The sequence below is a fragment of the Oreochromis niloticus genome, linkage group LG22 (genome assembly GCF_001858045.2).
Source record: "Oreochromis niloticus isolate F11D_XX linkage group LG22, O_niloticus_UMD_NMBU, whole genome shotgun sequence".
Taxonomy (NCBI): Eukaryota; Metazoa; Chordata; class Actinopteri; order Cichliformes; family Cichlidae; genus Oreochromis; species Oreochromis niloticus.
The window spans coordinates 27,876,033-27,889,259 of record NC_031985.2 but is presented as its reverse complement, the minus strand read 5'-3'; the positions used below and the strand labels follow the sequence as shown (position 1 = coordinate 27,889,259).

Sequence of the window (13,227 nt, the reverse complement as noted above, 5' to 3'; positions counted from 1 at the left end):
CTAGGATGACTTTGCTCCCATTACGATCAATTTTCAAAGAATATGGAATTTCATTTCACTGTTATGCTGATGACTCACCGATCTATCTCCCTCTCAAATAAATAAATAATCATTTTGAACCTGAATGAGCAAAAAACATGTAGTGGTAGCATTCGGGCCTCCTGACCCTCACTCCTCCTCTAAAGGTGAAAGCTTCATGTTTGATAAACAAATAAAACCTGTTGTTAGAGCTAGTTTCTTCAAACTGAGGGTCCTTACAAATGCTAAGCCCTTTCTCTTTTTTGCTGGCTTTGAGAAAGCAGTTCATGTCTGTATTTTATCCACGGTTGATTACTGAAATAGGCTTTATTTTGGTGTCAGCCAGGCTTTGCTATGTTTTTTTGTTTTTTTTGCCAGTCACCACATACGACCATACTCCCATTGCTTTGGCTTTTTTGTTGTGTTTAAGAAGTGATTTTAAAATCAGCATATCTCTACCTTCTTGATCCTTTAACTACACACTCTCCCAAAATATCACTGAGGTCAGCTGACCAGATGCTTCTGCATATATCTGAGATCAGGCCTTTGCTGTAGCTGCCACTGAACTTTGGACTTGCTTGCTGCTTCACATCAGGACATGACCATTGTCTTCAAATCCCACTTAAAACATTTTTTTTTTCATTCACCGAGGCTGATGCTTGTTGTTTATATATTTGCTTACAAATAAAATGACTTAAAGTAATGTTCAGGAACAGAATGAAGTTTTATAGCATTAAATATTGACACAGCTTCCATCAGTTATTCTTCATAAAAACAGCTTGTTTATTTCAGGTCAGTCACCTTTCTAATTATGCTAAAATACTATAGAATACTATATTGTATTGGGATAGAGGCAGAGCATATGTGAATGTTTGGGCGAGGATGTGTACAATGCGATTACCATCTTGTCATCGACTACAGAAAGTGCAGCAGGTACACAAACAAACAAATATTTTAATATTTTTATTATTTAATTTTATTTATTTTTATTATTTCATTTTTTTTTCATTTTATTTACAAATCATTCAGCGGTGACTGTCAAAAATATAAAGAAGGCAAACTGAGAGAAGATGACAGTTGTAATTTCTTTTTCCAGCCAGTAGATGGCAATCACGCTCTTATAAAAGCTTGACATCCCCTCCCACAAACCATAAGAAAAGTAAGTTTAGTATTTGTCCTCTGCGCATTTGCTTTGTGCGTCCAGTTCAGTGACCGTCCAGACTGTGAATCTTAAATTAAAACCATGGCCAAGGACATGACTCTGCTGTGGGTGACCGGCTCTCCTCCCTGTTGGAGGGTGATGATCGCTCTGGAGGAGAAGAACCTGCAGGGCTACAACCAAAAACTGCTGTCCTTCGATAAAATGGAACACAAGTCCCAACAAGTGTTAGATATAAACCCCAGGGGACAGGTAGGGACGATCTTTTATCAAATCACCCCGTATAACTAACAAAACACTTGACTTTGCACCATAATATTATATAATAGCCTCACGTTAACGTCACGGTCATAAACGCTGATATCGGCGCGTTTGCTCTGCAGGACGGTTAACGGATAAAGAGTTGCAGTAATGGCGACAAATAGTGTCAACTTTGATGGATACTTTTACAAAATCATAAAAACTGAGCGTTTCATTTAGCGTATATTCCGTCACTCAAGCAGATTTTTTTTCTTAAAGGAAGACGTTTCAGGATACGCCCTGCTGCACCTGATTGGACGAGCATTTCTCGTGAGCTGACACGTGCTCGAATAAATATGGGCTGTAGAAATGAGCACGCGAGTTTGCAGCCGTGTTCCGAACTGTGCCAACAAGGCGGCCCGTTTATATTAGAGAAACGGAAATGTGTTTATGAAAGCATCTGAGGCGAGAAATTCACCGTGTAGCTGTCTTCATTTATCATAAAAACCGACTAGTTTAAAATGTTTAAATGCATATTAAAGCTTTAAGATAACCAGTTTGAACGTCATTAGCATATACTAGCACATTTTCATCAGACTTAAAAGCGTCTCATTGAATTTATTTATTAGGGAACAGCACAAAAGCAGGACAGTGCTATATAAAATGTACAAATGAGGGGTTGTATTGTTGAATATGGGCTCTTGAATATAACCTACAGCTGACTAAGTTCAGTAAAATAAGCAGTTTAATTTAAATCTTTCTTTACACTTCCCAAATCTCAGACTGGAAACTCAGTGTTTGGCCTTTGACCATAAATACTGGAAACACTGCAGAGTGTTATTTTATCTCAGTAAAGTTTTGTTCAAATAAGTCATCAATTTAAAAAAGAAAAAATCATATTTGTTTGATATACAAGAGGTTAACCTAATTAGCACCCAGTAGCCTTAGCATTAAAACCTGTTATGCAGTACCTAATGACAGTTTTCTTGCTGACACTATTATAATTTCTTTTTCAGATTCCCACTTTCAAACATGGAGACAATGTCATCAATGAATCATACGCAGCCTGTTTTTACCTGGAGGTGAGAACGTCATTTTAACAAACAATTCACTCCCACTGAACGCAACATCACAAAATGTGCCACGGTTAAATATGTGTCTTTTCCTAATATCTGGCAGAGCCAGTTTAAATCCCAGGGAACCAAACTGATCCCAGATGGCCCAGCAGAACAAGCTCTGATGTACCAGCGCATGTTTGAGGGTCTCACATTATATGAGAAACTCAGTAAGTATTATCTGTATTTTCAAATCCTGATATTTGCTTTTATAAATTATTCCTCTGAGCCTCAGTTCTCTCAAGGAACTTAGGAATGCTGCAAAATGCATATCTCAACATTTAAAGGAACAGTTTTTATCCAGAGTATTGCATAAAGTCAGTTAAACTTGTGGGATATTGATCTGGTCATTTTAGTAGCAGAGGGTTTTTTAATCAGTTTCAGCTGCTTTGGTGTTGATGAATTTAACAACAGGTGCACTAAAGAGGCAACAATGAGATGACCCCAAAAACAGGAATGGTTTTACAAGTGGAGGACACTGATATTTTTTTTTCCTCCTCAGTTTTTTCTGACTGTTTTTTTTCACTAGTTTTGCATTTGGCAAGGGTCATTATCACTACTGGTAGCATGAGGCGATACCTGGACCCTAGAGGTAGTCCAACTCCTCCAGGATACAAACCATTGACAGAAGGTTTGCTGTGTCTCCCAGCACAGTCTCAGGAGCATGGAGGAGATTCCAGGAGACAGGCAGTTACTGTAGGAGGCCTATACAGGGTTGTAGACCAGTATCTGCTCCTTTGTGCAAGAAGGAACAGGGTGAACACTGCCAGAGCTTGAATATGACCTCCAGCAAGACGCTGGCGTGAATGTCTGACTAAACAATCAGAAACTGACTTCATGAGGGTGGCCCCTGTCCTCACTGGAGCTAGATTTGCTTTTGCCATAGACTAGCGGAATTGGCAGGTTCATCACTGGTGCTCTGTGCTTTTCACATATGAGAGCAGGTTCACCCTGAGCACGTGTAACAGACGTGGAAAGGGTCTAGTGAAGCCGCAGAGAACGTTATGCTCTCTGTAACATCATACAGAATGACTGGTCTGGGACGACATATCCATGGAGGGACACACAGATCTCTACAGGCTAGGCAACAGCACCCTGACTGCTATTGGGTATCAGGATGAAATCATTGGACCCATTCTCTGCCTCTACGCTGGTGCAGTGGGTCCTTGGTTCCTTCCGCACAACAGTGCCCGGCCTCATATGATGAGAGTATGCAGGGAGTTCATGGAGGATGAAGGAATTGATACATCAGCTTGCCCTCACACTCATCTGACCTAAATCCAATTCAGCACCTCTGCGCACCATTTTGAGTTGCTTGAGTTACATTATCCTCCATATCAATATAGAAATCAAGCATGTTTTTTCCCATTTCCTGATTTATCACTAAGTGCTGATATTATTGGAATATGTTAAAATAAAGTGTGCACAACAATCTTTTGTTACACAAACAGCACTAGAAACAGTGCTGTAGCCGTGATGTGAAACAGTCTAAATTGAATTACTATGATCTCTGTTGGCTGACTGAAATATGTTTGTCCTACAGCAGCCACCATAGGGACAATTATGCACTTGAATTGGGAGGGGTAGGAAAACAGTTTTCAGTTGACTGCAATCTGACATCTAGTGGTGACATTTTGCACTCTGTAACGTTAATATTTTACGTATAATGTTTTGTGTTTTTCAGGTGCAGTTGTCTTCTATGAGTGGTCTGTCCCTGAAGGTGAGAGACATGAGTCGGCTCTGAAGAGAAACAAAGAAGCTCTGGTCACTGAACTGAAACTCTGGGAGGGTTACCTGCAGAAGGTATGTGCATGAACGGCCTGCACACAAACTCAGACAGACTCGGCCTGCTTTGATTTGTTCCAACTGTTTGGGGGTTTTTTTTGTTTTTTTTTCCAAGCTGGGCTCAGGCTCTTACCTGGCAGGACCGTCTTTCACGCTAGCAGATGTGGTCGTTTTTCCAACAGTTGGCACTCTCTTTGGGTTTGGGTAAGCATGCAGAGGCTGTTTGCATTTCCATGTGGTCTCATCAGTAAAATGAAGGATGATCTGTAGTCATGGGACTTGAAATCCTTCTTATTCTGATTCGCAGGTTGTCTCCAGAGCGTTATCCTAAACTGGGAGAGTATCACAATCTGCTGAAGGAGAGACCCAGTGTCAAAGCCAGCTGGCCTCCTCATTGGTTGGAGAACCCCAAGGACCAAGACAGACTGAAAGACGCACTGAAAGACATCTGATATTCATACACAGATGTAAACATGATGCTGCATAATGACAGAGCAGCTCTTGTTGTCCTTATGCATTCTGTGTATATCTAACAACAGCTTCTGATCACTCATACATGTTCAGCTTTGTCTAATACCAGGATAACTCAGTCACACTATCGTAAAGTAAAGAACTAGTTTTCCCTGCTCAAAGCTAGCTCAAATGCTTTGTGTTTCCATGACTTTGCATAAAGCCGTTAGTTCAATATTGCATCCTTTCCACAACTTTGCATCTTTTTCCATCCTGATAATTAAAAAAAAAAAGTTCATTAGCTTTGTAGAGATGTTTTTCTTTTGTATGTTTGAGCACTGATTCAAGACTTGCACATTTATAACAAAAAATCTATTTCCAATACACATACAAAGTCACCTCATGTTTTATGAAGTCAGTTATAGGCAATATAAAATATGAAAAACCCCCAAAACAAACTGGGAATATTTTTTCTGTTGTAAATGTTCTAATTTTACTCACTGGCCTTATACATTAAATGTTGAGGTAACTTCCATCAGTTATCCGTCATGAAAACCACTGTAATTGTACTAATGTCTAAATATTTAATATTGACATAGACGGTGACCACATTTGAATATGGGGCGGGGGGTCGCTTGTCAAATATCAAATGTCTTATCACCACCAACAACATATAGATGGTACACAAGCAAACACAAAGTGTGATAACAGAAGTGTCCTTCTGTATTTGCTTTGAACCTGTGACGGTATGCAACGCGCTGCCCCCTGAGTCCACATTATTATAAACAGCTACATTTACTCTTGGTAAAAAAAGACACTGAGATCATCAGGACAGGGATGGATCTGAATTGTGTTCAGAGGTTTGGAGAGACTTTCTCTCTTTCATCACAGCTGAGCTGTCCTGTCCTGTCAGGAACGTCATCTGTAAGCTCATCGCAGGGATCAAGCAGGACTCTCCATCTTTAGCAGCAGCTCCGTCAGAGGGAAATCTTTACAGCTCCACCCCAGAAGATGAACAACCCCGCACTTCATGATAGTGACCTTTGCTTTGTGCAATGTTAGAAGCTCAGAGGCTCTGGACTTTTACACAATGATGTTATATTCAGTCCTGTATCACATTATATATTTACATTTGAAATGATCCTCTCTGGTTAGTCTTGTATGAATCAGTCTTAATTACTTCATGGCTGCTAACACAACATTAGCAACATTAACACAGTGTTAAATCTTTCCAGATTAAAGTTTTTGGTTCAGCATACAAATGTATTTGTGTGCTGTATTTGTATTTAAAAGTCTGTCAAAAGTCTGCCATCAGACTTTTTTTTGTTAATGTTGTCTCATGCCCTCTTCATGTAGCTTCATGCAGCTGACTACATTCAGTGTTAAAAACAGTCTGAGATCAGCAGCTTTCTTAAACAGGAAACTGAGTTACTGTTTATGCTCCTGAGTGTAAGGAATTAAACTGTTTGGCACCTTTGCTGCAAAAAGAACAATTCCAAATAAGAAACCAAATTTACATCATCATTCCTCAGTTGTGAAAGAGACACCCCAACCAGCCACGGCAGATGGCTGAAGCCCTCCCTGAGCCTGGTTCTGTCTGAAGTTTCTTCCTGTTAAAAGAGAGTTTTTCCTTCCCACTGTTGCCAAGTGCTTGCTCACAGGGGACTGTCTAATTCTGGGGGTTTTCTCTTATAATAACTTGAGGGAATGGTTTATTTGATTTAGAACCTTTAAACCATATAAATATTGCTTTTAATCTGCTGCAGATTTCTGCATAAACAAATTGGGTTTCCAATAGCTCTATGAGTGCTTACATTGTAATGAATTGTTATTAAAACTACATAATGATTTTTACAGTATGCTTAAAAAGTTTTTTAATTCACCAAAGTTCACTAAGCCCACATCACCCCTTCTATGTTGACGTGAAGAAATATAATGCAATTTGGCCCCTGAAGTTACTTTTTTTTGTTTGTTAGGAAGGATTTGTTAATTCTTCTTGTTTTTGATTGTTAAATCAAAAAATGATTTAATATGAAGGTAATATAGGCAGAGAGTACAAACATGTTGAGGGATTAGAACAGCTCGTATTATGGCTGCCACGCAGGTTCATCCGGGAGGATGAACCTGCATTAGGAAGGATAACCTTCCTAAGGATAAGTGACCACTGCAATGCACCCTATGAAAAAGTCAAATGGATTCGTGACAATTGCAGTTTCTTTTTCCAACCAGTAGGTGGTAATACGCGCTCTTTTAAAAGCTCGAAAGCGACACACTTGTTAAGAGAAGTTCCAGTGCGCTATTGTTTTTTGCGTGAAGCCGTGAATCTTAAGTTAAAACGATGGCCAAGTACATGATCCCGAAGGACCTCTGAAGCACAAAGAATCCCCTCTTTGTAATTTCAGAGAATACCTGAAGTCTGGTAAACAGTAAACAAAAATATTTAAAAAAATTTAAACAGCTTGCTTAGTGTACTCTTAATTTTTCACAAGATTTTTTTTTTTTAATTCTTAAAACTTGACCACAGCAGCAACAAATCACCTTATAAGAGGTAAAGCTTTGTTAAAGCACTTTGGTTTCGGGTCCTTCTCTCATGTAGTGAGTGCCAATATGACCTGTTTGTAGTGTGAGGAGAAATTTTTCCATCACGTTGGTGGTTTTCATCGTCACCTCCTCCACTGACACATAGGGTCCTGGAAGAGTCATTTCTAGGATGACTTCATTCCCTTTATATGCTCCAATTAAGATCAATTTTCAAAGAATATGGAATTTCATTTCACTGTTATGCTGATGACTCACTGATCTATCTCCCTCTCAAATAAATAAAGAATTATTTTGAAACCTGAATGAGCAAAAAACACAAGTGGTAGTATTCGGGCCTCCTGACCCTCACTCCTCCTCGAAAGATGAAAGCTTCATGTTTGATAAACAAATAAAAGCTGTTGTTAGAGCTAGTTTCTTCAAACTGAGGTTCTGAGGCTCTGCTTTGTTTTTGGGTTTTTTTTGCCAGTCACCATATAAGACCATATTCCCAGTGATTTGGCTTTTTTGATATGTTTAAGAGGCGATTTAAAATTTTTTATGACTATTTATTGTTTCTGAGTCATCAGATACATCATCATCTCTACCTTCCTGATCTTTTAACTACACACTCTCCCAAAATATCACTGAGGTCAGCTGACCAGATGCTTCTGCATATATCTCAGATCAGGCCTTTGCTGTAGCTGCCACTGAACTTTGGACCTTCTTGCTGCTTCACATCAGGACATGACCATTGTCTTCAAACCCCACTTAAAACATATTTTTTTATTCCTTGACTTTTTCTGAGTCTTAACATTCGTTATTTGTATGTGGTGTGTTGTTTTTATTGCTTTTACTGGCTTATTTTTTTATTTTTTCAGCACCGAGGCTGACGCTTGTTGTTTATATATTTGCTTAGAAATAAAATGACTTAATGTTCTTGAACAGAATTAAGTTTTATAGCATTAAATATTGACACAGCTTCCATCAGTTATTCTTCATAAAAACAGCTTGTTTATTTCAGGTCAGCCACCTTTTTTAATTATGCTAAAATACTATAGAATACTATATTGTATTGGGATAGAGGCAGAGCATATGTGAATGCTTGGGGGAAGATGCGTACAATGTGATTATCATCTTGTCATCGACTACAGAAAGTGCAGAAGGTACACAAACAAACAAATATTTTCTTCTTTTTTTTTTTAATTATTTCAACAAATCATTCAGTGGTGACTATCAAAAATATAAAGAAGGCAAACTGACAGGAGATGACAGAGTTGTAATTTCGTCTTCCAGCCAGTAGATGGCAATCACGCTCTTATAAAAGCTTGACATCCCCTCCCACAAACCATAAGAAAAGTAACTGGGTATTTTTCCCATGCGCTGTTGCTTTGTACGTCTAATTCAGTGACCGTCCAAACTGTGAATCTTAAATTAAAACCATGGCCAAGGACATGACTCTGCTGTGGGGGACCGGCTCTCCTCCCTGTTGGAGGGTGATGATCGCTCTGGAGGAGAAGAACCTGCAGGGCTACAACCAAAAACTGCTGTCCTTCGAGAAAATGGAACACAAGTCCCAACAAGTGTTAGATATAAACCCCAGGGGACAGGTAGGGAGGAGCTTTTAGCACACCACCCCGTATAACTAACAAAACACTTGACTTTGCACCATAATATTATATAATAGCCTCACGTTAACGTCACGGTCATAAACGCTGATATCGGCGCGTTTGCTCTGCAGGACGGTTAACGGATAAAGAGTTGCAGTAATGGCGACAAATGGTGTCAACTTTGATGGATACTTTTACAAAATCATAAAAACTGAGCGTTTAATTTAGCGTATATTCCGTTATTCAAGGAGATTTTTTTTCTTTAAGGAAGACGCTTTCAGGATACGCCCTGCTGCACCTGATTGGACGAGCATTTCTCGTGAGCTGACACTTGCTCGAATAAATATGTGCTGTAGAAATGAGCACGCGAGTTTGCAGCCGTGTTCCGAACTGTACCAACATGGCGGCTCGTTTACATTAGAGAAAAGTTAACGGAAATGTGTTTATGAAAGCATCTGAGGCGAGAAATTCACCGTGTAGCTGTCTTCATTTATCATAAAAACAGACTAGTTTAAAATGTTTAAATGCATGTTAAAGCTTTAAGATAACCAGTTTGAACTTGACTAGCATATTTTCATTACAATTTAAATGCGTCTTATTGAATTGATTTATTAGGCAACAGCTCAAAAGCAGGACAGTGCTATATAAAATGTACAAATGAGGGGTTGTATTGTTGAATATGGGCTCTTGAATATAACTTGCAGCTGACTAAGTTCAGTAAAATAAGCAGTTTAATTTAAATCTTTCTTTACACTTCCCAAATCTCAGACTGGAAACTCAGTGTTTGGCCTTTGACCATAAATACTGGAAACACTGCAGAGTGTTATTTTATCTCAGTAAAGTTTTGTTCAAATAAGTCAGCAATTTAAAAAAAAAAAATCGTATTTGTTTGATATACAAGAGGTTAACCTAATTAGCACCCAGTAGCCTTAGCATTAAACCCTGTTATGCAGTACCTAATGACAGTTTTCTTGCTGACACTATTATAATTTCTTTTTCAGCTCCCCACTTTCAAACATGGAGACAATGTCATCAATGAATCATACGCAGCCTGTTTTTACCTGGAGGTGAGAACGTCATTTTAACAAACAATTCACTCCCACTGAACGCAACATCACAAAATGTGCCACGGTTAAATATGTGTCTTTTCCTAATATCTGGCAGAGCCAGTTTAAATCCCAGGGAACCAAACTGATCCCAGATGGCCCAGCAGAACAAGCTCTGATGTACCAGCGCATGTTTGAGGGTCTCACATTCTATGAGAAACTCAGTAAGTATTATCTGTATTTTCAAATCCTGATATTTACTTTTATAAATTATTCCTCTGAGCCTCAGTTCTCTCAAGGAACTTAGGAATGCTGCAAAATGCATATCTCAACATTTAAAGGAACAGTTTTTAATCAGAGTATTGCATAAAGTCAGTTAAACTTGTGGGATATTGATCTGGTCATTTTAGTAGCAGAGGGTTTTTTTAATCAGTTTCAGCTGCTTTGGTGTTGATGAATTTAACAACAGGTGCACTAAAGAGGCAACAATGAGATGACCCCAAAAGACCCCACTAGAAACAGTGCTGTAGCCGTGATGTGAAACAGTCTAAATTGAATTACTATGATCTCTGTTGGCTGACTGAAATATGTTTGTCCTACAGCAGCCACCATAGGGACAATTATGCAATTGAATTGGGAGGGGTAGGAAAACAGTTTTCAGTTGACTGCAATCTGACATCTAGTGGTGACATTTTGCACTCTGTAACGTTAATATTTTACGTATAATGTTTTGTGTTTTTCAGATGCAGTTATCTACTATGAGTGGTATGTCCCCGAAGGTGAGAGACATGAGTCGGCTCTGAAGAGAAACAAAGAAGCTCTGGTCACTGAACTGAAACTCTGGGAGGGTTACCTGCAGAAGGTATGTGCATGAACGGCCTGCACACAAACTCAGACAGACTCGGCCTGCTTTGATTTGTTCCAACTGTATATTTTTTTTTCCAAGCTGGGCTCAGGCTCTTACCTGGCAGGACCGTCTTTCACGCTAGCAGATGTGGTCGTTTTTCCAACAGTTGGCATGGTCTTCAGGTTTGGGTAAGCACGCAGAGGCTGTTTGCATTTCCATGTGGTCTCATCAGTAAAATGAAGGATGATCTGTAGACATGGGAGTTGAAATCCTTCTTATTCTGATTCGCAGGTTGTCTCCAGAGCGTTATCCTAAACTGGGAGAGTATCACAATCTGCTGAAGGAGAGACCCAGTGTCAAAGCCAGCTGGCCTCCTCATTGGCTGGAGAACCCCAAGGGCCAAGATACACTGAAAGACATCTGATATTCATACACAGATGTAAACATGATGCTGCATAATGACAGAGCAGCTCTTGTTGCCCTTATGCATTCTGTGTATATCTAACAACAGTTTCTGGTTACTCATACATGTTCAGCTTTGTCTAATACCAGGATAACTCAGTCACACTATCGTAAAGTAAAGAACTAGTTTTCCCTGCTCAAAGCTAGCTCAAATGCTTTGTTTCCATGACTTTGCATAAAGCCGTTAGTTCAGTTTTGCATCCTTTCCACAACTTTGCATCTTTTTCTGTCTTGTCAATAATAAAAAAAAGTGCATTAGCTTTGTAGAGATGTTTTTCTTTTGTATGTTTGAGCACTGATTCAAGACTTGCACATTTATAACAAAAAATCCATACAGGTACAAAGTCACCTCATTTTTGTTGGATCTATTTCCTGAGCTTTTTAGACATTTTCCTGAACTCTCTCTGTGTTAAACTACGAGTGGCCAAATCCAGTCTGATACATTCTTATAAAGAAAGAATGCACAAAACGCCTGAAAACCACAGAAGACAAAGTGACGATGATGATGACGATTTCAATTCAGAATTCTTTGAGCATTTTGTCTACATTTAATTCATTGCAGGAGCTGTGACCCCCTTCTCTCCTCTGTACATGTTGTACGTGGTATAGCTGAAAGCGAGCCACAAACCTATGAACTCAATCTGTTATAGACAATATAAAATATGAAAAAAAACAAATTGGGAATATTTCTTCTGTCTTAAATTCTACTTTTATTCACTGGCCTTATACATTAAATGTTGAGGTAAGTTTCCATTATAGTAATATCTAAATATTTAATATTGTGATAGAGGGTGACCACATTTGAATATTTGAGGGGTGGTTGTGTCTCCTGTCAAATATAATGTCTTATTACCAACAACAACATATAGATGGTACACAAGCAAACACAAAGTGTGATAACAAGTGTTCTTCTGTATTTGCTTTGAACCTGTGACGGTATGCAATGCGGTGCCCCCTGAGTCCACATTATAAACAGCTACATTTACTCTTGGTAAAAAAAGACACTGAGATCATCAGGACAGGGATGAGTCTGAATTGTTGGGTTCAGAGTTTTGGAGAAACTTTCTCTCTTTCATCACAGCTGAGCTGTCCTGTCCTGTCAGGAACATCATCTGTAAGCTCATCGCAGGGATCAAGCAGGACTCAGCAGCTCCCTCAGAGAGAAATCTTCACAGCTCCACCCCAGAAGATGAACAACCCCGCACTTCATGATAGTGACCTTTGCTTTGTGCAATGTTATAATAACTTGAGGCAATGGTTTGTTTCATTTGGAACCTTTAAACTATAAAATTATTTCTTTTACTGATGATGATGATTACTATTACTAGAGTGATATTGTTAAAACATGTAATCAATACATAAAATTAAGAAAATTTTCCATCTCATGTCTCAGCATGAACCTAATTTAGTTTGTTAGCTCTGAGAGTTAAAGAAGCAATCCCAGGAAGGTTTTACTGACAACTTTAAGAGGGAGCTATAGTATCTTACAAAGTAGCTCTGTGAGTGCTTACATTGTAATGAATTGTTATAAAAACTACATAATAATTTTACAGTATGCTTAAAAGTTTTTTTTTAATACACCAAAGTCCAGTAAGCCCATGTCATCCCTTCTTGCATGTTGACGTAAAGAAATAAAATGCAATTTGGCCCCTGAAGTTACGTTTTTTTGTTATGAAGGATTTGTTTGTTCTTGAGTGCAATGTTAAAATGAGTTCTTTAAAAATCAAAAAATGATTTAATATGAAGGCAATATGAGCAGAGAGCACAAACATGTTGAGGGATTGGCTGTGTTAGTTCTGTGAGAGAGTTAGTTGTAAAGAAAACAATTTTCACTACAGTCAAAAACTAATGTGTACACTTATGTCTGCATTTTTATTTTGTTAAATACAAACAAAATTATAGCAGAAGTGCTTCCACGTGTGTGGATAGAGAGGACCAGTTTGTTTATTTGGTAGTTCAATGAAAGGCTTCAGTTAGT

At 38.7% G+C, this 13,227-nt stretch overlaps 2 protein-coding genes across 3 annotated transcripts; both read left to right on the top strand.

Moving 5' to 3' along the window:
- Positions 1 to 1,153: 1,153 nt before the first annotated feature.
- On the top strand, positions 1,154 to 11,507 carry LOC100690298 (glutathione S-transferase A). Of its 2 annotated transcripts, XM_019350588.2 has the most exons (7): positions 1,154 to 1,429; positions 2,434 to 2,499; positions 2,597 to 2,702; positions 4,217 to 4,335; positions 4,433 to 4,521; positions 4,625 to 4,763; positions 11,206 to 11,507. In XM_019350588.2, the coding sequence occupies exons 1-7, from the start codon at positions 1,262 to 1,264 to the stop codon at positions 11,209 to 11,211; spliced, it is 693 nt and encodes a 230-aa protein (XP_019206133.1). In that variant the 5' UTR covers positions 1,154 to 1,261; the 3' UTR covers positions 11,212 to 11,507. The 2 variants fall into 2 exon arrangements, with proteins under 2 accessions (XP_019206133.1, XP_019206132.1); XM_019350587.2 differs by lacking the exon at positions 11,206 to 11,507 and having other exon boundaries at positions 4,625 to 5,068.
- Positions 8,620 to 11,508, top strand: LOC100700381 (glutathione S-transferase A). Its single transcript, XM_019350589.2, has 6 exons — positions 8,620 to 8,894; positions 9,896 to 9,961; positions 10,059 to 10,164; positions 10,684 to 10,802; positions 10,887 to 10,975; positions 11,079 to 11,508. The coding sequence occupies exons 1-6, from the start codon at positions 8,727 to 8,729 to the stop codon at positions 11,209 to 11,211; spliced, it is 681 nt and encodes a 226-aa protein (XP_019206134.1). The 5' UTR covers positions 8,620 to 8,726; the 3' UTR covers positions 11,212 to 11,508.
- Positions 11,509 to 13,227: the final 1,719 nt, after the last annotated feature.